Source organism: Mobula hypostoma, chromosome 22 (genome assembly GCF_963921235.1).
Source record: "Mobula hypostoma chromosome 22, sMobHyp1.1, whole genome shotgun sequence".
In the NCBI taxonomy this organism is placed as follows: domain Eukaryota; kingdom Metazoa; phylum Chordata; class Chondrichthyes; order Myliobatiformes; family Myliobatidae; genus Mobula; species Mobula hypostoma.
In genome coordinates, this window is record NC_086118.1 from 59,486,035 (window position 1) to 59,508,864 (window position 22,830).

The 22,830-nt window shown below is 45.7% G+C and overlaps 1 protein-coding gene across 2 annotated transcripts in view; it reads left to right on the forward strand.

Moving 5' to 3' along the window:
* LOC134336452 (ras-associating and dilute domain-containing protein-like) overlaps positions 1-22,830 on the forward strand; it is a 154,286-nt gene that overhangs the window by 12,211 nt on the left and 119,245 nt on the right. The window contains exons 1-4 of one of the 2 annotated variants that reach the window (XM_063030699.1): positions 6,528-6,739; positions 8,794-9,108; positions 19,117-19,352; positions 19,636-19,958. In XM_063030699.1, the coding sequence (XP_062886769.1) occupies positions 6,693-6,739; positions 8,794-9,108; positions 19,117-19,352; positions 19,636-19,958 (921 nt within the window). In that variant the 5' untranslated portion in view covers positions 6,528-6,692. Of the gene's footprint in view, positions 1-6,527; positions 6,740-8,793; positions 9,109-19,116; positions 19,353-19,635; positions 19,959-22,830 lie in introns of those variants that run through there. The other variant, XM_063030698.1, reaches the window with a different exon arrangement.

Here is a 22,830-nt window from a genome sequence, read left to right on the forward strand (position 1 = left end):
GATGTAGATGCTTGTGTGAGGACAATGTCTCTGTAAGTATGATATGTGAGAGAAAGTGGTTTGTTTGCTGGCGTGAGGATCAGGGATGGTGTGTGTGGGCACACAGGAGAGGGGTACATGTCTGCTCGTCAGGAATATGAGGTTCAATGCACTCTCGTTGGAGATGGTTGATGCTTGCTCCCCTCAACCCTTGCGTGATCATTACGGACATTGTCTGAAGATTGGGTTTTGTGACGGAGAGATCTCAGGTGGATGCTGGGATGGAGCATTTTCTTGGTTCTTTTGACGGAACGTGGTATCTTTGAACGTGATGATCTTCTAGGAGCCTTCTCCTCCTGTTAGCTGTTTTATGGTGGATCTCCATTAAATACAAGGTGTGGCCCTTTGGCCCATGATGTGCCCTATTTTTAACCTACTCTAAAGTCAATCTAACCTGGTCCCCCCCCCCCCCATTTTTCTATCATCCAGATGCCTATCTTAAATGTTCCTAATGTATCTGCCTCTACCACCATCCCTGACAGCACATTCCATATACCCCACTCTCTTAAGAACCTTCTTCTGATATTCCCCACCCTTATGTCTTGCTCAATCATCTTAAAATTATGCCCCCTCTCTTAGCCATTTCGGCCCTGGGGGAAAAAGTTTCTGGCTGTCCACTCAATCAATGCCTCTTATCTCCTTGTATACCTCAATCAGATGCCTTGTGATTCTCCTTGACCCTGCTCACCAAGGGCATTTTGTGGCTCTTTTTGGCCTTTCTAATCCTAATAATAGAAGGGAGGGATAAGATGGTGAGAGGGTAAAGAGGAAGGTGGAGAGAGAAAGGGAAGAGAAGACCTACAGAAGTGAGCCGATTCTTAAATGAGTATTTCTCACCTGTATTTACTATGGAGAAGGACATGGAAACTAGGGGATTAGGGGAAATGAATAAGCACATTATGAAAGAAGAGGTGCTGGTGATCTTAAAGTGTCCTCCTGCTGCTGTCTGTAAGAAGTTTGAACATTCCCACCATGACCGCCTGGGGTTTTCTCCCGTTTCAAAGCTGTGCAGGTTAGTATGTTGTGGGCATGCTATGTTGGTGCCAGAAGTATGGTGACACTTACAGGCTACCCCCAGCACATCCTCAGACTGTGGTCATTGACACAAACAACACACTTAATTGTATGTTTTGATGTGAAGATAACAAATAAAGTTAATTTTTATGAAGGTGGGTAAGTCCCATTGTCCTGACCAAGTGTATCCAAGAACGTCTGGGAAACTGCAGGGGCCTTGGTAGGTCTTCATGTTTAGCTATGGGTGAGGTACTGGAAGATTGAAAGATGGCAAATGAAGGGGTTTTATTTAGAAAGGGCTGCTAGGACAAGGCAGGGAACTGCAGGCTGGTGAGTTTCAGTAATCATTAGTGGTGCGAAAACAAAGCTGGTTGTGGATTACAGGAGGAATAGAGACAGGCTAACCCCTATTGACATCAATGGATCTGGGGTTGAGAGGGTAAACAGCTTTAAGTTCCTCGGCATCCACATCACCGAGGACCTCACGTGGTCTATACACACCAGCTATGTGGTGAAAAAGGCACAACAGCGCCTCTTTCACCTCAGACAGTTGAGGAAGTTTGGTATGGGCTCCCAAATCCTAAGAACTTTCTACAGGGGCACAACTGAGAACATCCTGATTGGCTGCATCTCTGCTTGGTATGGGAGCTGTACCTCCCTTAATCACAGGGCTCTGCAGAGAGTGGTATGGACAGCCCAGTGCACCTGTAGTTGTGAACTTCCCATGATTCAGGACATTTACAAAGACAGGTGTGTAGGATCATTGGGGACCTGAGTCACCCCAACCATAATATATTCCAGCTGCTGCCATCTGGGAAGTGGTACCACAGCATAAAAGCCAGGACCAACAGGCTCCAGGACAGCTTCTTCCACCAGGCCATCAGACTGATGAACTCACGCTGATCTGAGTGTACTCTGTATGACATTGACTGTTCTATTTATTATAAATTACTATGATTGCATATTGCACATTGAAATGGAGACATAACGTAAAGATTTTTACTCCTCGTGTGTGAAGGATGTAAGAAATAAAGTCAATTCAATTCAATACTGCAACAGATTCTGATGCACAGGATCTACCAGATTTTGGAAAAGCAGGAACTGATGAGGATTACTGTTAGCTTTATACTTGGGGAAATTATGTCTCATCAATTTGATTACTTTTTTGAAGAAGTAAGTAGGAAGATTGATGAGGATAGGGTGGTGGATGTTGTCGACTAGGACTTTGACAAGGCCTTTGTGGGGGACAGAACTGGCAGTTCAATGATTTTTTTTTGGTTTCTGGCTTCAGCCCCCTTCCTTTCCAGTCCTGATGAAGGGTTTCAGCCCAAAATGGCGACTATTTATTCCTCTCCATAGGTGTTACCTGTCCTGCTAAGTTCTTACAGTACTTTGTGTATGTTCCTGCATTTTGTTGTTTTAGACGTGATAAAGAGGGGTGTAAAAGAGGTGAAGGGTTGGCACTGCTGATAAGGGAGATTGTCACAGCAGTACTGAGAAAGGACACACTGGGCAGCTCATCCTTAGAGACAGTTTGGGTGGAACTCCAAAGTAAGAACTGTACAATTACTCCGATGTGATTGTACTATTGTCCACGAGAGGTGGAGGAGCAGATATGTACACAGGTTATGGAGAACTATAAAAGCAACAGGATTGTTATAGTGGAGGACTTTAATGTCCTCAGTCTTGATTGGAACTTCATTAATACAAGATGCTTAGATGGGGAAGGATTTCTTTAGTGCACCCAGAAGGGGTTTGTAAAACAGATTGTGAAGAGTCCATCTGGAAAAGAAAATAAACTGGTTCTGGTTTTGGGTAATATGCCAGGCTAGGTGATCGTCCTAATGGTGATAGTGGGAGAACACTTTGAGAATTGTGACCACAGCTCATTTTGCTTTAAGATAGTTATGACTGAGTAAGGATAAAATCAGATATTAGAAAATAGGAAAATAGGTGCAGGAGTAGGCCATTCATATTGCAGGGTGATGGTAGCTTAGTGGTTAGTGCAATGCTTTACAGTGCCAGCTGTAATATTGGGGATTGATTTCCACTGCTGTATGGTTAGGGTTCGTGAATTGTGGTCATGCTATGTTGGCACCAGAAGCATGGCAATATTAGCAGGCTGCCCAGCAGAATGCTTACTGATTTGATTTGACACAAACAATGAATTTCACTGTATGTTTCAATGTACATGTAATGAAAAAATTTAATCTTTTCTGTTCTTTAAATTGGGGGAGAACAAATTATGACAGGGTAATAGGGAGCTAAGGGGTGTTGATTGGGGGCAGATGTTGTTGGACAAGTCTGTCTGACGTGGGAGATGCTTAAAGACTAGCCGATCAGACTTTAGGATCGGCATATTCCAGTACGGAGGACAAGAATGGTAAGGTAAGGGAACTTGGATGACCCGAGAGATCCTAAATTTAGTCAGGAAGGAAAAGAAAGCATATATAATGATCAGAGCTGAACTCAGGCTGAGCCATTGTGGAATATAAAGACAGCCGGAAAGTGCTCAGGCAGACTAGGAAGGTCAAAAAAAGCAGGATCAACAAAAAAACCCAAGGCATTTTATAGTTACTTTAAGAAAAAAGAGGAGCGGGCAGATCCACTCAAGGATAAAGGAAGAATTTTGTACTTGGAGTCTGAGCAAGAGGCTGAGATACTAATTGAGTACTTTGTGACAGTACTCTAGGAGAATAGTCAAGTAATACAGCATTGCTAATGTGGTGGAACATTTTGAGATTAAGGAGGATGTAGTGCTCTAAAAAGCATTAAGATATATCCACAGGGCCTGATGGCATATATCCCAGAATATTGCAAGCAGCAAGTGAGGAGATCGTTGGTTCTATGACAAGAATCTTCATGTCCTTACTAGCAACAGCAAGGATGTGGAGGACTGGAGAGTAGCAAGTGTTGTGCTTTTGTTCAAAAAATTGAAATAATCCAGGCGATTATAAATCAGAGAGCCTCACATCGAAGGTAGGGAGACGATACCGAGGGATATGACTTGTACGCATTTGAAAAGGCATGGGCTGCTTATGCCACTTAGGATGGCTTTGTCTTACAAACATGATCGAGTCTTTTGAGGAGGTAACAAAAGAGCTTGATGAGGGTAAGGCAGTGGACGCTATCTACGTGGACTGTCGTAGGGGTTTTGGTAGGTTGATTCAGAAGATAAAGATCCAGGGTGAACTGTAAGTCTGGATTTGGAACTGCCTTGCCCATAGAAGATAGATTGTAGGGGTGGAAAGCTGTTGTTACAGCTGGAGGTCTGTGACAGGAGTGCTCCACAAGGTTCAGTTTGTGTTTATGATATGTGTCAATAACTTGGATGAAGATGTAGATGAGTGAATTAACAAGTTTGCAGATGACAGTATATTAGCTGAGATATGTACGGTGTAAAGGACTATTAAAGAGTACAGCAAAATATAGATCAGTTACAGATATGGTCAGAGAAGTAGCAGATGGTGTTTGACCTATGTGAGGTATGAGGAGTTGCACTTTGAGATGAAAGGAGAAAGTATACAGTTATTGTGTTGACTTGAGGTACAGAGGGATCGTGGTGACCAGGTCCATAAGTTTACTGAAAATGGTTATGCAAGTGGTAATGAAGGAGGATGGCACGATACACACACAAAATGCTGCAGGAACTAGAGGGTTTCCTGCTTGAGCATGGATGGCATGATGTTCTTCATCAGTAGGGTCGTAAGAGTAAGGAAGTCATGCTGCAGCTGTACAAAATGTTAGTCAGACCTCAAGTGGAGTATAGTATGCACTACACACAGGAATAATATGGAGACTGTGCAGAGGGTGCAGAGAAGTTCACCAGGATGCTGGCTGGATTAGAGGGCATGAGCTATAAAGGAAAGTTTGGACAAACTTGGGTTGTTTTCCCAAGAGCACCAGGGGCTGAGGGGAAAACTGATAAAAGTCTGGGAGGAGACAGATGGAAGAGGTAAAGCAGTGGACCATGGAGGAAAGAGAAGGGGAGAGAGAGACAGAGAAGAGAAGAGGTGAAATGGGAGGCAGAATAGAAAAAGAGAGAAGGGGAGGAGGGAAGAAATTGCCTGAACTTGGAGAAATTGAAGTTCATGCCGTCAGTTTGGAGGCGACCCAGATGGAATGTGAGGTATTGATGCTCCAACCCAAAAGTGGCCTCGCTGTGGCAGTAGAGCAGACCATAGACAGACATGTCAGAATCAGATTGGAAAACTGAATTGAACTGAGTTGCTACCAGGAGAATCTGCCTTTTCCTCTCTTATAGGATGCCTTCTTCCCCCCTACAGGAGTGAACAGGTTAGGGTCTGGGAACACAGTGAAGGGTGAATGGGTCAGGATCAGAAACACAGGGTGAGGGATGAACGGGTCAGGATCAGAAACACAGGGTGAGGGGTGAACGGGTCAGGATAAGGAACACAGTGAAGGGTGAACGGGTCAGGATCAGAAACACAGGGTGAGGGATGAATGGGTCAGGATAAGGAACACAGGGTGAGGGGTGAACGGGTCAGGATCAGAAACACAGGGTGAGGGGTGAACGGGTCAGGATAAGGAACACAGGGTGAGGGGTGAACGGGTCAGGATAAGGAACACAGGGTGAGGGGTGAATGGGTGAGGATAAGGAACACAGGGTGAGGGATGAATGGGTCAGGATAAGGAACACAGGGTGAGGGGTGAACGGGTGAGGATAAGGAACACAGGGTGAAGGGTGAATGGGTGAGGATAAGGAACACAGGGTGAGGGGTGAACGGGTGAGGATAAGGAACACAGGGTGAGGGGTGAATGGGTGAGGATAAGGAACACAGGGTGAGGGATGAATGGGTCAGGATAAGGAACACAGGGTGAGGGGTGAACGGGTGAGGATAAGGAACACAGGGTGAGGGGTGAACGGGTGAGGATAAGGAACACGGTGAGGGGTGAACGGGTGAGGATAAGGAACACAGGGTGAGGGGTGAATGGGTCAGGGGACACTGGGTGAGGGGTGAATGGGTCAGGGGACGCTGGGTGAGGGGTGAACGGGTCAGGATAAGGAACACAGGGTGAGGGGTGAACGGGTCAGGATAAGGAACACAGGGTGAGGGGTGAACAGGTCAGGGGACACTGGGTGAGGGGTGAATGGGTCAGGGGACACTGGGTGAGGGGTGAACGGGTCAGGGGACACTGGGTGAGTGTAGAACGGGTCAGGGTACACTGGGTGAGTGTAGAACGGGTCAGGGTACACTGGGTGAAGGGTGAACGGGTCAGGGGACACTGGGTGAAGGGTGAACGGGTCAGGGAACACTGAGTGAGGGTAGAACAGGTCAGGATCTGGGAACACAGGGTGAGGGGTGAACAGGTAGTTGATCTGTGGGATGTGGTCAGAATTCCTGGAATTCTGGCCTCTGGGAGTTAAATTCTCCCTCCCCTTCCGCCTTCTTTATTACTTATGGTTTAACTTGTTGCATAACAAGTTCAGGTTCAAAGGGTGTGCTGTGGATTGTTGCACTGCGTCATTCAAAGTGTTACAGCAAACTAGGGCTGTGCCTGAAACCTGGCCGGCAGAGATCAGCCAGCCACTCTCGCTCTGTCCCGTGGCACACACCTTGTAGGCTGTCCTTTTGCATTCACATACAGCACGGTGGCAGGTGCATGGCAGCAGGACCATGTTTGAACTGGTCGCTCACAAAACCAAATTACAGCTGGCAGCATGGTAAGCATCAATCTTGTGCTCTGAAGGTTTACTCAGTTGCTTGCTGTTCAACTCAGACTGCGGACAGCCCAGGTATTGTTTTCACAGAGACTGTGGTGTATCAACAAAGGAAGTAGTGACCTGAAATGCCATTGAATGCTCAGTTTATCTTATTCCCTCTCTCCATTCCTTGTTAAAAGTTTCACTTCCTTGCTTTCCTCTGCCATCTTTTCTTTGCCCTCTCTTTATTTTGGCCCCATCCTGTCTCTTTTCCTCTGAAACTCTTTTTTCCTCTCTCTCCCCTCCCCCTCTCCCTCTCCCCCTCCCTCCCTCCTCCCTTCCTTATTGCTCTGAGCTGAGTTTAACAAGGGTAGGAGTCTTATGGAGGAGGGAGCCCTGTACATGTGAGGCTGGAAGAACTCAATAGCTTAGACAGCATCTGGGGAGGGAAATACGCAGAGACTCTTCATTTGGATTCAGATCATCAGTCGAGATTGATTGGTCTTGTATGGTTGGGGGAGATGGTTATGATCAAGGGGTGCTATTGATGGAGTCGGTAACTCTCAGGCAGCATGGTGAAAATCTCCAGCAGTTTCTGAGCATACATGGACTGAATTCAAATATTCTTCTTCCCCTACCAGATTTACTTCTTTCTTTTTCTCACATTCCTCTTAATGTCAAACTCATCATCTTGCTCCCAGTTCCTGCCCCTCATACTCTCTCTCCCAGCCCCTTTTGCCCTCCCTGTCCTTCTTCCTGCACCTCTCACCCTCTTGCCCTCTCTCAGCCTCCCTCTTCCCCCTCCCAGCTCATACCTCCCCCTTTATTTCCTCCTGATTCTTTTTGCACGGTGAATGGCCGGAGTCTGGAATGTACTGCCAGGAGTAGCAGTGGGAGCAGATTTAATTGTCACGTTCAGAGGGAAAACGGTAACACCCTAAATGAAAGAAGTTGTAGGCTGTGGGGAGAGTGCAGGAGGGTGCCTTCTTATACCGAGTTACCAGGGATCAGTGAGACCATCTTTGTCTCAGCACTCCATTACATATTGGAACAGAGCTGGGATGCCTAATGTCCTTGGTTTGACCAAGCGGAGTTGACACAGATTTCAGGAGATTCTGTATCGCAGAACAATAACTCATGGGACTTGGCTGATGTAACAAAGTGGTGCAATATGAAGTGGCCCTGCCGGCAATATTTCATTAAGGATGTGAGCAATAGTTAATTTTAAACAAATAGTACTGAACTGGGGGTGGGGAGTGCTTTGACTGTAATGTCCTGACTTCATTGAAGTATGAGGTAGGAGTCTGACTTCCCAGGATAGTGGGTTTGCAGTGGACTGAGATTTTCTCGGGTACTCTGTGTTCTGGGAGGTTTTGAATTCAGAGTGCTGCTTGGTTGTGTTGGCTGGAACAGGAAATACAACTTGGACTGCACATTGATGGCACAGTACATTACTGTATGTAATGGTTGACGAGTGTGGATGTGTTTGTGTGTGAGTGTGTCTGAAACTGTGTCTGTGTGAGTGTACGCATGTAAGAGAGTGTGTCTGTGTAGAAACACTTCTCCCTTCCCCCCATTCTCTATCCCTCTCCTTCTATCCCTAACCCTCTTCCTCTTACCCCCTCTCCCCCTCCCTTTCCCTCTTATCGCCTCTCCCTCCCTGACGTGACAATTCAGTGAAGCAGTGATTAGGGTGCCAATGTCCGCGTCTGTGGCACAGTTGTTTATACAACAGTCAGGCTCTCAGCTCAGCATGTGGTGAGTGACAGCTCCAGCAGCAAGCAGGGCCGGAGGAGAGAAACTGAAGGGAGTGGCCATCCCTGGCACGTCACTGTAACAGTGGCAGCAGTAAGGTTGCAGGGTCTGACAAACCTGGGCAGCAGCACACAGGCGCTTTTCAGCTGGATGGTGGCTGCACTGTGGAACAGAGGTCACAAAGACTGCTCTGTGCTCTGGTGTGCTGCCACACCAGCGTGGGTTATCTGTGAATGGACACAGACTGTTGGATCTCCCTGTGCTGTGCAAACCGAATGCCCTAGCGTGACTGTGGTAACGGATTCCTCCTTTATTCCCAGGTCGAGTTCATCAGATGCCACGGTCAGATCCAGTGAAAGTTTTGGAGTGAGGCAGCCAGCCCGCAGCAGGATCAGGAGACACAACAGGAGCCTGGCCACGGTGTTCAGGGGCCGCTCCCTGAAGGATGAGAAGGCAGGCGATGAGCAGCGTGGCGTCTTGGCCACGGATGACCCCACTGAGCTCTCCACCCAAGTCACAGCTCCTGGTGTGCTGAAGATCTTTGGGGATAAGATCTGCACAGGTGCCAACTACAAGAGTGTGCTGGCAACACCATGCTCCAGTGCTCAGGAGCTTGTCAAGGAGGCACTCGAGAGGTTGGTGTGTGCGTTACTTGGCAGGGACAGAGTGCTGAGCATTACTTTGGTTGGGTAGCAGAGTAACTAGAGATAAACAAGCAACACACACAAATTGCTGGAGAAACTCAGCAAGCCAGGCAACATCTATGAAAAAAAGTACAGTCGACGTTTTGGGTTGAGACCCTTCGGCAGGACTGGAGAAAAAGAGATGAGGAGTAGATTTAAAAGGGGGAGGGGAGAGAGAAACATAAAGTGATAGGTGAAACTGGGAGGAGGAGGGATGAAGTAAAGAGCTGGGAAGTTGATTGGTGGAAGAGATACAGGGCTGGAGAAGGGGTGTGTGATAGAGGACAGAAGGCCATAGAAGAAAGAAAAAGGGGGAGGAGCACCAGAGGGAGATGATGGGCAGGCAAGGAGGTAAGGTGAGAGGAAAAGGGGTTGGGGAATGGTGAAGGAGGTTGGCGAGGGGGGGGCATTACCAGAAGTTTGAGAAATTGATGTTCATGCCATCAGGTTGAAGGTTACCGAAGATGGAATATAAGGTATTGTTCCTCCAACCTGAGTGTGGCCTCATCGCAACAATAAAGGAGGTCATGGATTGACATATTGGAATGGGAATGGCAAGTGGAATTCAAATGGGTGGCCACTGGGAGATCCTGCTTCTTCTGGCGGATGGGGAGTAGGTGCTTGGCTAAGTGGTCTGCCAAAATACACCAGGAGCACCGGACACAGACTTCAGACCCTAGTGGGGTCCGGCACATAATTCTCTGGAACTTCCACCATCTACAATGGGATCCCACCACCACGCACATCTTTCCCTCACCCCCACTTTCTGCTTTCCACAGGGATTGCTCCTTACACAACTCCCTTGCCCATTTGTCCCTCCCCACTGATTTCCCTCCTGTCATTTATCCTTGCAAGCGGAACAAGAGTTACACCTGCCCCTACGCCTCTTCCCTCACTACCATTCAGGATCCTAAACAGTCCTTCCAGCTGAGGCGACACAGTGAATAAATACCCCTACAATATTGTTGTTCTAATATAGCAATACAGATTCATAATTTCTTGGAAGTAGCATCACAGATGGATCCCGTCACAAAGGGCTTTTTGGCACACTTGCCTTCGTAAATCAGAGCACTGAGTACAGAAGTTGGGATGTTACGTTAATATTGGATAAGAGATTGGTGAGGTCTAATTTGGAGTATTGTACAGTTCTGGTCACTGACCTAAAACATAGAATGTAAAACACAGAATACTACAGCACAGTACAGGCCCTTTGGCCACAATGTTTTCCAACATTTTGTGTGCTACAACTACTCTCTGATCAATTTTACTCTCCCCCCGTACATAGCCCTCCATTTTTCTATCTTCTGTGTGCCTACCTATGAGTTTCTTAAATGTCCCTGATGTATCTCTCTCTACTACCACCACTCTCTGTGTAAAAAAAACTTGTCTCTGATATTCCCCTATGTTTTTCTCCAATCACTTTAAAATTATGCTCCCTCGTGTTAGCCATTTCGGCCCTGGGAAAAAGATCTGACTTCACTCTTTGTTTGCCTCTTATTGTCTTGTACACCTTTATCAAGTCACCTCTCATTCTCCTGTGCTCTAAAGAGAAAAGCCCAGAGATGTTCTGAAACACCTCCCAGTGAATAATAACTCTACAGTGTTGTTTTTATGATATAGGAAACACAGCAGTCAGTGTGCCTGAAGCAACTCTCACAATGTCGTGAAATAAGGGCAGACAGGATGGTTATGTGGGATCTTTTGTATTCTGCCCAGAGATTGCTCCAATTCGCCGTTGCACTGGAAAGGCGAACGTGCAGAACTGTTGCTACTGCATCTCCTGCTTATGGTACAGCCTAAGATACACTTCACTCTGAAATTTGCTGCCTCGCAGTGCTGAATATTCAGCTCGTTTTACTGAGGGGTCACCAAGTAGATGCCAACCAGACTCAGATTCTGATTCAGATTTGGATATTGATTCAGATTCGGATACCGATTCTGATTCCGATTCAGATTCAGATTTATCTATCACATGTACATTGAAACACACAGTGAAAAGTGCCATTGACATTAATAACCAATGCAACCCAAGGATGTGCTGAGGGCAGGCTGCAAGTTTTACCACACATTTCAGTGACAATATTGCATGCCCACAATGTTCAGCAGAACAACACAAGTAACAACAACAGCAAAACAAGCTCCTTTCTCACCCACCTACCCACTCACACACACAGACAAACCTCCAACAAAGCAGGAAGTGACAGAAGGCATTTCCTCAGATCTGTGATCCCAGCAGGATTGAGCATTGTTGAAAAGATAGGCTGGGTTACCACACATCGCCCTACCTCAATTGGTAAGAGATAGAATTACATCTCTAGAAAGAGGTGACATGGGGTTAGAGAATGTCAAATTATTGTTGGTGGAGTTAAGAAACTGTAAAGGTAAAAAAAAAATCATGGGAATCATATATAGGCCTCCAAATAGTAGCCAAGATGTGGGTTTGAGATTGTAAAGGGAGCTGGAAAGGGCATGTAATAAGGGTAATGACATAATTGTAATGGGGCACTTCAATATGCAAAGGGATTAGGAAAATCAGGTTGGTGTCAGATCACAAGAGAGGGAATTTGTTGAATGCCTACAAAATGGCATTTTAGAGCAGCTTGTGCTCGAGCCTACTCGGGAAAAGGCTATCTTAGATTGGATGTTGTGTCATAACACAGATTTTATTGACGAAGGGTCTCGGCCCGAAACGTCGACTGTACTTCTTCCTAGAGATGCTGCCTGGCCTGCTGCGTTCACCAGCAACTTTGATGTGTGTTGACAGACTTTATTAGTCAGATTAACGTAAAGGAACCCTTAGGAGGCAGTGATCATAAAATGATTGAATTCATACTGCAATTTGAGAGGGAGAAGCATAAGTTACATGCATCTGTATCGCAGTGGAGTAAAGGGAATTACAGAAGCATGAGAGAGGAGCTGGCCCAGGTAGATTGGGAAGGGATACCGGCAGGGATGACAGCAGAGCAGAGGTGGCTGAAGATTCTGGGAATAGATCACAAGGCGCAGGATAGATATGTCCCACAGAGGTTGTTCTCAAAAGGCAGGGCGAGGCAACCGTGGCTGACAAGAGAAGTTAAGGACTGCATAAAAGCCAAGGAAAGGGCATATAAGGTAGCTAAAGTGAGTGGGAAGTTGGATGATTGGGAAGCTTTTAAAATCCAAAAGGAAGCAACTAAAAAAGCTATGAGAAGGGAAAAGATGAAATATGAGGGCAGACTAGCCAATAATATAAAGCAGGATACCAAAATTTTTTTCAGTTATATAAAGAATAAAAGGGAGGTGAGCATTGATATTGGACCACTGGAAAATAATGCTGATGAGGTAACAATGGGAGAAAAAGAAATGGCAGATGAACTTAATAGGTACTTTGCATCAGTCTTCACTGTGGAAGACACTAGCAGTGTGCCAGAGGTCTGTGAGTCAGAGAGCAGGAATGTGTGCCATTGCTATTACAAAGAAAAAAGTACAAGGCAAACTAAAATGAGTTAAGGTGGATAAGTCACCTGGACCAGATGGACTACATCCCAGAGTCCAGAGAGAGGTTGTGGAAGAGATAATGGATGCATTGGTCATAATCTTTCAAGAATCACTTGATTCTGGCATGGTCCTGGAGGAATGGGAAGTTGCAAATGTCACTCCACTCTAAGAAGGGAGGAAGACAAAAGAGAGAAAAATTATAGACCAGTTAGCCTAACCTCAGTGGTTGGGAAAGTGTTGGAGTCCATTATTAAGGATGAAGTTTCGAGGTACTTGGAGACTAATGATAAAATAAGTTGAAGTCAGCATGGTTTCTGTGAAGGGAAATCTTGCCTGTCAAATCTGTTTGACTTCTTCCAGGAAATAACAAGCAGGGTGAACAAAGAGGAGGTAGTGGATGTCATTTACTTAGATTTTCAGAAGGCATTTGATAAGGTGCTTCACATGGGGCTGCTTAACAAGATAAAATCCTATGGTGTTACAGGGGAGATACTGGCCTGGATAGAGGAATGGCTGACAGGCGGGAGGCAGCAAGGGGGCCTTTTTTGGTTGGCTGCTGGTGACTAGTGGTGTTCCTCAGGCCAGCTTGGGATCTACTTTTCACATTGCTTGTCAATGAATTAGATGGTGGAATTGTTCACAGATTGAGTCTGGTAAAGAAGGCAAATACAATGTTAAGACTTATTTCAGGGGGAATAGAATATAAAATCAAAGAGATAATTCTGAAGCTTTGTAAGATACTCGTCAGGTCGCAACTGTCAACAGTTTTGGGCCCCTTACCTCAGAAAGGATGTATTGTCATTGGAGAGAATCCAGAGGAGTTTCATGAGGATGATTCTGGGAATGAAAGAGTTAACATATGAGGAGTGTTTGGCAGCTTTGGGCCTGTACTCACTGGAATTTAGAACAATGTGTGGGGATCTCATTGCAACCTACTGAATGTTGAAAAGGCTAGAAAAGGTTGATGTGGAGAAGATGTTTCCTCTGGTGGAGGTATCCAGAACTGGAGGGTACAGCCTCAAAATTGAGGGGCAACCTTTTAGAGCAGAAGTAAGGAAGAAATTTTTTAGTCAAAGAGTGGTGAATCTATGGAATGCTCTGCCATAGACTGTGGTGGAGGCCAAGCCATGGGTATATTCAAAGTGGAAGATAGATTCCTGATTGGTCAGGGCATCAAGGGATATTGTGATATGGGATATGGGGTTGAATGGGATCTGGGAATGGTGGAGCAGACTCGATGGGCTGAATGGCATAATTCTGTTCCTATGTTTTAGACCATTCAGTATTCATGTCTCTCTGTGCTGAAGGGCCTACAGCGTTCTTTATCCACTGCTGTGGAGCATTCCTGACTGGATTTAAGGAAGTTGATTCCTGAGCTGAGTATTATTGAAAAGTATGCAGTAAAGAACTTGAGAAAGCTGAGACGCAGGCAGTTCTGGTTGGGTTCCCATGGGGAATGGCTTTGGCCAGCCTCACATTCCTGGCTTATTAGTATATGATGGAGGCTAGACCTGGCAGTAAACCGCTAAACTCACACGCAGAGGGGCCACGTAATATTACAGTGAGGCAGTAGTGGATTCAGCAAAGGCACACTGATGGATGGGAGAGTGCAGAGGGAGCTTTTCTTTGTAGATTATGAATGTTGTTCCTGACCATGTATGTCAAAATATACAGTAAAATACTTTGTTTGCATCAACAACCAACACAACCTAAGGGTGACTTGGCAACAGCCTGCAAGTGTTGCCATACATTCTGGCACCAACATAGTATGTATGCTCACAATATTCAGCAGAACAACACAAAACACAACAAAACAGAACATACCAACTAACGACAACACCAAAACAAGCCCCTTTCCTCCGTCCATCCCACCCACCCACCCACAAACACAGTCCCCTAACCCCAGGATAGGCTGCCTTCTTCCAGCCGACTCACAGATTCACAAACAATTGGGTCTTTAACTTCCCCAGCGGATGCAGTGATTTACAGATAATTGAGCCTTTAATTTACCCAGCGGACTTGCAGATATTCACAGACACTGGGCCTTTAACTTACCAAGTGGACTCATAGATTCATAAACAATTGGGTCTTTAACTTCCCCAGCAGACTCGCAGATACTCACAGACAATTGGACCTTTAACTTACCCAGTGGATGCAGTGATTCACAGACAATCAAGCCTTTATCTTCCCCAGCGGACTCACAGATATTCACAGACAATTGGACCTTTAACCTTGCCAGTGGATGCAGTGATTCACAGACAATTAGGCCTTTCTTTCCCCAGCAGACTCGCAGATATTCACAGACAATTGGACCTTTAACTTTGCCAGTGGACGCAGTGATTCACAGACAATCAAGCCTTTATCTTCCCCAGCGGACTCACAGGTATTCACAGACAATTGGGCTTTTAAATTCCCCAGCGGATGTGCATTTGCAGACTTGGCTCTGGTCATTGGAGGCGGGGGAGTGGTTACAGGACTGCTTTGAGTCAATGGACTGGACAATATTCAGGGATTCATCTTCACATCTAAATAAATACACGACAGTTGTCACCAACTTCATCAACACCTGTGTGGATGAGTGTGTGCCTTTCAAAACGTACCAGATGTAGCCATGGATGGAGCAGGAGATTCATGATCTGCTGAGGACTCGATCTGTCGACTGACAGACCGATTTTCCAGAGCTATACAAGCCTAGGTACAACCTGCGGAAGGCTATTTTAAGAACAAGAAAACAATTCTGATTTGAGGTGAAAGAGGGAATCAGATGCACGTCAGCTCTGGCAGTGTTTGCAGGCCATTACTTCTTACAAAGCAACACCTGATATAATGAATGCAGTCATGCTTCACACCCAGATGAGCTCAACACTTTCAATGCACACTTTGAAAAGGAGAATAAAACTACACCTGTCTGATTCTTCTCAGCATCTGGTGATCCTGTGATCTCTGTTTCAGAGGCCAATGCCAGAACATCTTTCAAGAGGTTGAACTCAAGGCATCAGACCCTATTGGTGTACCTAGTAGGGTTCTGAAAAACTGTGCCAACGAACTGGTGGGAGTGTTCAAGGACATCTACAATCTTGGCGATCTTTCACTGCTGCAGTGGGAGGTTCTCACCTGCTTCAAAGGGGCGATGATCATACCAGTGCCCAAGAAGTGCAGGGTGAGCTGTTTCAATGACTATCGCCCAGTGGCTCTCACATCTACTGTGATGAAGTGGTTTGAGAGGTTAGCAGAATCAGCTCCTGCCTAAGCAAGTCCTGGACTTGCTGCAATTTGCCTATTGCCATAATAAGTCTACAGCAGATGCAATCTCACTGGTTCTCTATTTGGCCTTCGATCACCTAGACCAGGGGTCCCCAACCTTTCTTTGCACCGCAAAGGGAATGAGAAAAGGTGCAGCTGACTCATATCGTTTCATATCGCCAAATCATATAATTTCCTCACGGCCTGGTAGCACATGCTTTGCAGCCCGGTGGCTGGGGACCACTGACCTAAACAATAGTAATAGCTATGTCAAGTTGCTGTTTATTGACTACAGCTCAACACCATCATACACTCAGATCTAATCAAGAAGTTTCAAAACCTGGACCTCTGTACCTCTCTGCAACTAGATCCTTGACTTCCTCACCAGGAGACCAGCATCTGTGCAGATCTCCTGCTCAACGACAACCACTTCAAGGATGTGCTCTTAGCCCACTGCTTTATTCTCTCTACAGTCATAACTATGTGGCTAGGCACAGCTGAAATGCCTTTTGTAAATTTGCCAATGGCATAACTATTGTTGGCAGAACTTCAGATGGTGACGAGGAAGTGTACGAGAGCGAGATAGATCAGCTGGTTGAGAGATGTTGCAACAACAACTTTACACTCAGTGTCAGTAAGACCAAGGAATTGACTGAGGACTTCAAGAAAGGGAAGTTGAGGGAAAACACACCAATCCTCATCAAAGGATCAGCAATGGAAAGGGTGAGCAGTTTCAAGTTGCTGGGTGTCAATATCTCTGAAGATCTATCCTGGGTCCAACATGTTGATACAATAATAAAGAAGGCATGACAGTGGCTATATTTCATTCGGAGTTTGAAGCAACTTGATATGTCACTAAAGACTCTGGCAAATTTCTACAGAAGTACCATAGAGAGCATCCTAACTGGTTGTATCACCATCTGGTGTGGAGGGGACATTGCACAGCACTGGAAAAAGCTGCATAAAGTTGTAAACTCAGCCTGTTCCATCATGGGCACTAGCCTCCCCAGCATTGAGGACACTTTCAAAAGGTGATGCCTCAAAAAGGCCGCATCTATCATTAAGGACCCCCATCACCCAGGACACGCCCTCTTCTCATTGCCCCCATCACCCAGGACATGCCCTCTTCTCATTGCCCCCATCACCCAGGACATGCCCTCTTCTCATTGCCCCCATCACCCAGGACATGCCCTCTTCTCATTGCCCCCATCACCCAGGACATGCCCTCTTCTCATTGCCATCACCCAGGACATGCCCTCTTCTCATTGCCCCCATCACCCAGGACATGCCCTCTTCTCATTGCTACCATCAGGGAGGAGGTACAGGAGTCTGAAGACACACACCCAATGTTTCAAGAACAGCTTCTTCCCCTCTGCCATCAGATTCCTGAATGGACAATGAACCCATGAACACTACCTCACTACTTTTTCTGATTTGTTCTCTTTTTGCACTAATTTATTTTATACATATTATAATGTATAGTTTTTTTTATTGTCATGTATTGCAATGTGCTGCTGTCAAAAAAAGCAAACTTTGTGACATATGCCTGTGATATTAAATCTGATTCTAATTCTGAAACCTGTTACATGGGACATATGGAATGTGGGATGGTTGAGCGAGCTAGGGCTTTTTTCTTTAGAGCGAAGGAGGATGAGAGGTGACTGGACAGAGGTGTATAAGATGAAAAGAGGCATCGATTGAGTGGATAGCCAGTGACTTTTTCCCAAGGCTATGTGGGGGGGGGGGGAGAATTAGATTGATCTTAGAGTAGGTTAGTAGAAGAACAATATGGGCTGAAGAGCCTGTACTGTTCTACGTATATTCTGTATCTGTTTACCAGTCTTAGCTAAGGTCCCCAGTGTAAAGTGGGATGATCCCCTCTGGAGAATCTACTGGGGGAGGATCACCCTGGTTGCCAGATGCCAGAATGGCACTCCTACCAGTGCCCGTGTTAAACTTGGAAGTCACTGTACTGTATTTGCCCTTTCGGTTGGACCTGCAGCCACACCCCTACAAACCTCAGCTCCACTCCTCCCAGCTGTGCTGCTCTGCACACCCTCCAATTTTATAAAACACATGCTATCTTCCAAGAATTAAATTCTCTTCCTCTTGCCCACCAGCAAGTGTGGTTGGAAATACCCTCCTCTTGTTTACTCTGTTTCTCTCACCTCCACATTCTCTAGCAGCTTCAATCTCCAACCAGAGGTGTTCAGTGAATCCCACTGGCTTAGTACTTTGCTTGATGGGTCTTTCCCTACTCTGGAAGTGTATGATGGGACCAATGTAGAGGGAGATTTATTTTATCTCTACTCTGAGAGTGTATGATGAGACCAGGTAGAGGGAGATTTATTCAGTATGTAATCTGCACTGAGCTTACCATGGGAGTGAAGATAAAAGATTAAAGATTAGCTTTATTTGTCACATGTACATAAAAATATACAGTGAAATGTGTCGTTTTGCATCAATGAGCCACACAGTCCAAAGATGTACTGGGGGCAGCCCACAAGTGTTGCCATGCTTCTAGCACCAACATAGCACGCCCACAACTTACTAACCCTGATGCGTATATCTTAATAATGTGGGAGGAAACCAGAGCACCTGGAGGAACCTCACGTTTATGGGGAGAATTAATGGTGGGAATTCAACCCCGACCTTACAGCTAGGACTGTCAAGCATTACGCCAACCACTTTGCAACCATTCCACCCTATAATACTGGGACAGCATAGAGCGCTTTAGAAACACAGCGTGGTAACAGGGGCTTCTGGCCCAACGAGCCTACCCTGCCGTGACCAATTACACCCTTGTGACCAATAGTGATGCAGCACAGTAACAGGCCAATGAACCTGCCCTGGCCAGTTACACCTTTGTGACCAATAGCGATTCAGCATGGTGACAGGGCCTTCTGGCACAGTGAGGCTGCACTGTCCAATTACACCTTTGTGACCAACAGAGATACAGCATGGTAACAGACCATTCTGGTACAATAAATCTGTCCCACCAGATTATACCCATGTGACCAATTACAGAGCACCTGGAAGAAATCCACATGGTCACAGGGAGAATGTACAAACTCCATACAGTTTGTACAGTGGCGGGTTTTGAACCCTGGTTGCTGGGACTTTAAAGCGTTATGCTAACTGCGACACTAAGGTGCTGCCTTTACGTTGTGTCTAACCTGCGGTGTCACTGTCCTAGGAGTGTGGTGAATGATAAAATGGAATGTGCTTGTTATTATTCAGATACTCTCTGGAAAAGAGCTCTGCCGGGGACTATGTGCTCTGTGACGTGATTGGGCGGTTGGATGAGGACCACCAATGGAAGACGGAATGCTTTAGGGTTGTAAGCAACTGTGAGAAGCCTCTCATTTTGCAATCGCTCTGGAAACCAAAGGAAGGGTTTGTCCGGAGATTTGAAATCCGCCGGAAAGTGGATGTGGAAGAATTTGCGGCAAAGGAGAAAGACACAGTGACAGCAGGTAAAAAGTTTCTGGTATAAGGAATGGCAAGGGATCAGTGTGGTGTCACTGAGGGATGGTTATGGAAGAAGGAAATGGTGGAGAATTTGGCATTCTGAGCCTGGATTGGTCTGGGAGCTGCAGTACTCTTTAATGAACTGTGAATGGAATTGAACCTAACCAGTCCAATTCTTGGCTGTGGGTTTGAGGTGCGATGCTGTGACTTCAGTCCTGTGATGTGTTAATGGTTCACAAAGTCCGGTTTCCCCAGCATTCCCCTGCTGATTGCTGCCCATTCTCACAGGGATCAACGCCCAGGCTCGAAGGCTGCAAATAACTCGAACGAGGGCATCCTCGGCACTGACGGATGAAGAAATCGAAAGCAGCTTTGCACTCTGGCGGAGTGTGAGTGAACTGAATCTGTCCCTCAAAGCCAAGGAGGCGAAGCCAAGTGCCCGTAGTCCTCGAACTGCATTGCTGGACTCTGAACAGAGCAAGGGAGTGTCATGTTTGAGCAGCGAGAAGGAGGAGACTGAGAGCAGTGACGACAGCTCCACCCAGTACTCCATACACCCTCCCTTCGAATTCCCCTACTTCCTCTTGCTGCAAGGATATAGTTACAGGCAGGTGAGAGCATGTCTACTGAAATCAGAGCAACTCTTCTCCACCACCATTACCCGTCAGCAAGGTACAGGAGGAGGGGAGGAGCAGCACCAGCTTTCTCCACAACCCACCCCTCCCCGTATTCATGTTTTGGGCATATTCATCCTGTATCCTCAACCTCTCCCCTCTGTACTCACCTGATATCTAAACCTCTCCCCTTTATATACCCTATATCCACACTCTTACCCCATATACACCCTGTATTCACACTGTTCCCCCACAGGTACTGTGTATCCACATCCTACCCCCATATCCATCCTGTATCCACACCCCTCCCCATATACACTCTGTATCCATACCCCTCCCCATATACACCCTATATCCACACTCTACCCCCATATACACTCTGTATCCACACTCCTCTCCATATATGCTCTGTATCTACACCCCTCCCCATATACACCTGGTATCCACGCCCTTACCCCTATACACTCTGTATCCCCACTTCTCCCCATATACACACTATACCCACACCCTTTTCCCATATACACCCTGTATCTACACCCCCCATTTTAACCATGTATCCATACCCTTATCCCATATATATGCTGTATCCACTCCCTTACTCCATATATACCCTTGATTCACTCCCTTACTCCATATATACCCTTGATTCACTCCCTTACTCCATATATACCCTTGATCCACTCCCTAACTCCATATATACCCTGTATTCACATCCTTACCCCCATATACACTTTGTATCCACACCCTTACCACATATTAACCCATTATCCACACTCTTACCCCCATACACCTCTGTAACTACACCCTTATCCCAGGTATACCCTGTATCCACACCCTCACCCGATATACATACTGTATCCACCCCCTTAGCCCATATTTACCATCTGTCCACACCATTCTCCCATATGCACCCTGTATCCATACCTTTACCCCATATACACCCTGTAAGATCAGAAGATATAGGAGCAGAATTAGGCCATTTGGCCCAACAAATCTTCTGCGCCATTTTGTCATACCTGATCCAATTTTCCTCTCAACCCCAATCACCTACCTTCTCCCTGTATTCCTTCACTCCCTGACCAATCAAGAATCTATCAATCCCTGCCTTAAATATATATAAAAACTTGGCCTCCACAGTTGCCTTTGGCAAAGAATTCCACAGATTCACCACTCTCTGGCTGAGGAAATTCCTCCTCGTCTCTGTTCTAAAAGCATGCCCCTCTATTCCGAGGCTGCGTCCTCTGGCCTTAGACTCTCCGCGTCCATTCAATCACCATTTGATAGGTTTCAATGAGGTCACCCCTCATTCTTCTGAATTCCAGGGAATACAGGCCTAGAGTCGTTAAATGCTTTTCATATGACAGGCCATTCAATCCTGGAATTATTTTTGTTCTCCTCCTTTGAACCTTCTCCAGTTTCAACACATCCCTTCTAAGATAAGGGCCCAACCCTCCTCACAATACTCCAAGTGGGGCTTCATCAGTGCTTTAGAAAGTCTCAGCATTACATCCTTTATATTCTAGTCCCTTTGAAATAAGTGCTGTCATTGCATTTGCCCTCCTCACCACCAACTCAACCTACAAGTTAACCTTTAGGGTGTTCTGCACAAAGACTCCCAAGTCCCTTTGCATCTCAGATTTTTGGATTTTTTCCCCATTTAGAAAATAATCTGCACATTTATTCCTACTACCAAAGTGCATGAACATGCATTTTTCAGCATTGTATTTCATTTGCCACTTTCTTGCCCATTCTTGTAATCTGTCTAAGTCCTTCTGCAGCCTTCCTGTTTCCTCAATACTACCTGCCACCCCACCAATCTTCGTGTCATCAGCAAACTTGCCAACAAAGCCAACATCTAAATCATTGATGTACAGCATAAACAGAAGCAGTCACAACACCGATCCCTGTGGAACACCAGTAGTCACTGGCAGCCAACCAGAAAAGGATCCTTTTAATCTGACTCGCTGCCTCCTACCAATCAGCCAATGCTCTAACCATACTAGTACCTTTTCTGTAATACCAGGGGCTGTTAACTTGGTAAGCAGCTTCATGTGTGGCATCTTGTCAAAGGCCTTCTGAAAATACAAATATCCTCTGTTTCCCCTTTAACTAGCCTTCTTGTAATCTCTAAAGAATTCCAACAGGTTCATCAGGCATGATTTTCCCTTAAGGAAACCATGCTAAATTTGTTCTATTTTGTTCTGTGTCACCAAGTACTCCATAACCTCATCCTTAACAATTGACTCCAATATCTTCCCAACTAGTGAGGTCATGCTAACTGGTCTATAATTTCCTTTCTGCTGATTTCTTCCTTTCTTAAAGAGTGGAGTGACATTTGCAATTTTCCAGTACTCTGGCACCATGCCAGAGTCCAATGATTCTTGAAAGATCATTACTAATACCTCCACAATCTCTATCACTATCTTTTTCAGAACCCTTGGGTGCAGTTCATCTGCTCTGGGTGACTTACATACCTTTATGTCTTTCAGCTTTTTGAGCACCTTCTCCTTTGTAAAGTAACTGCACACACTTCTCTTTTCCTCACACCCTTCAACACCTGGCACACTGGTAGTGTCTTCCACAGTGAAGACTGATGCAAAATACTCATTTAGTTCATCTGCCATCTCTTTGTTCCCCAGTTGTTATTTCTCTAGCGGCCTCATTTTCTAGCGGTCCTATATCCACTCTCATCTCAAGTATATTATTTATATATTATGAAAAAGATTTTTCTATCCACCTTGATATTGTTTGCTAGCTTGCTTTCATATTTCTTTTCCTAATGAATGATTTTTTTTAGTTGCTTTCTGTCGGGTTTTAAAAGCTTCCCAATCTTCTTTCTTCCCATTAATTTTTGCTTTGTTGTATGCCC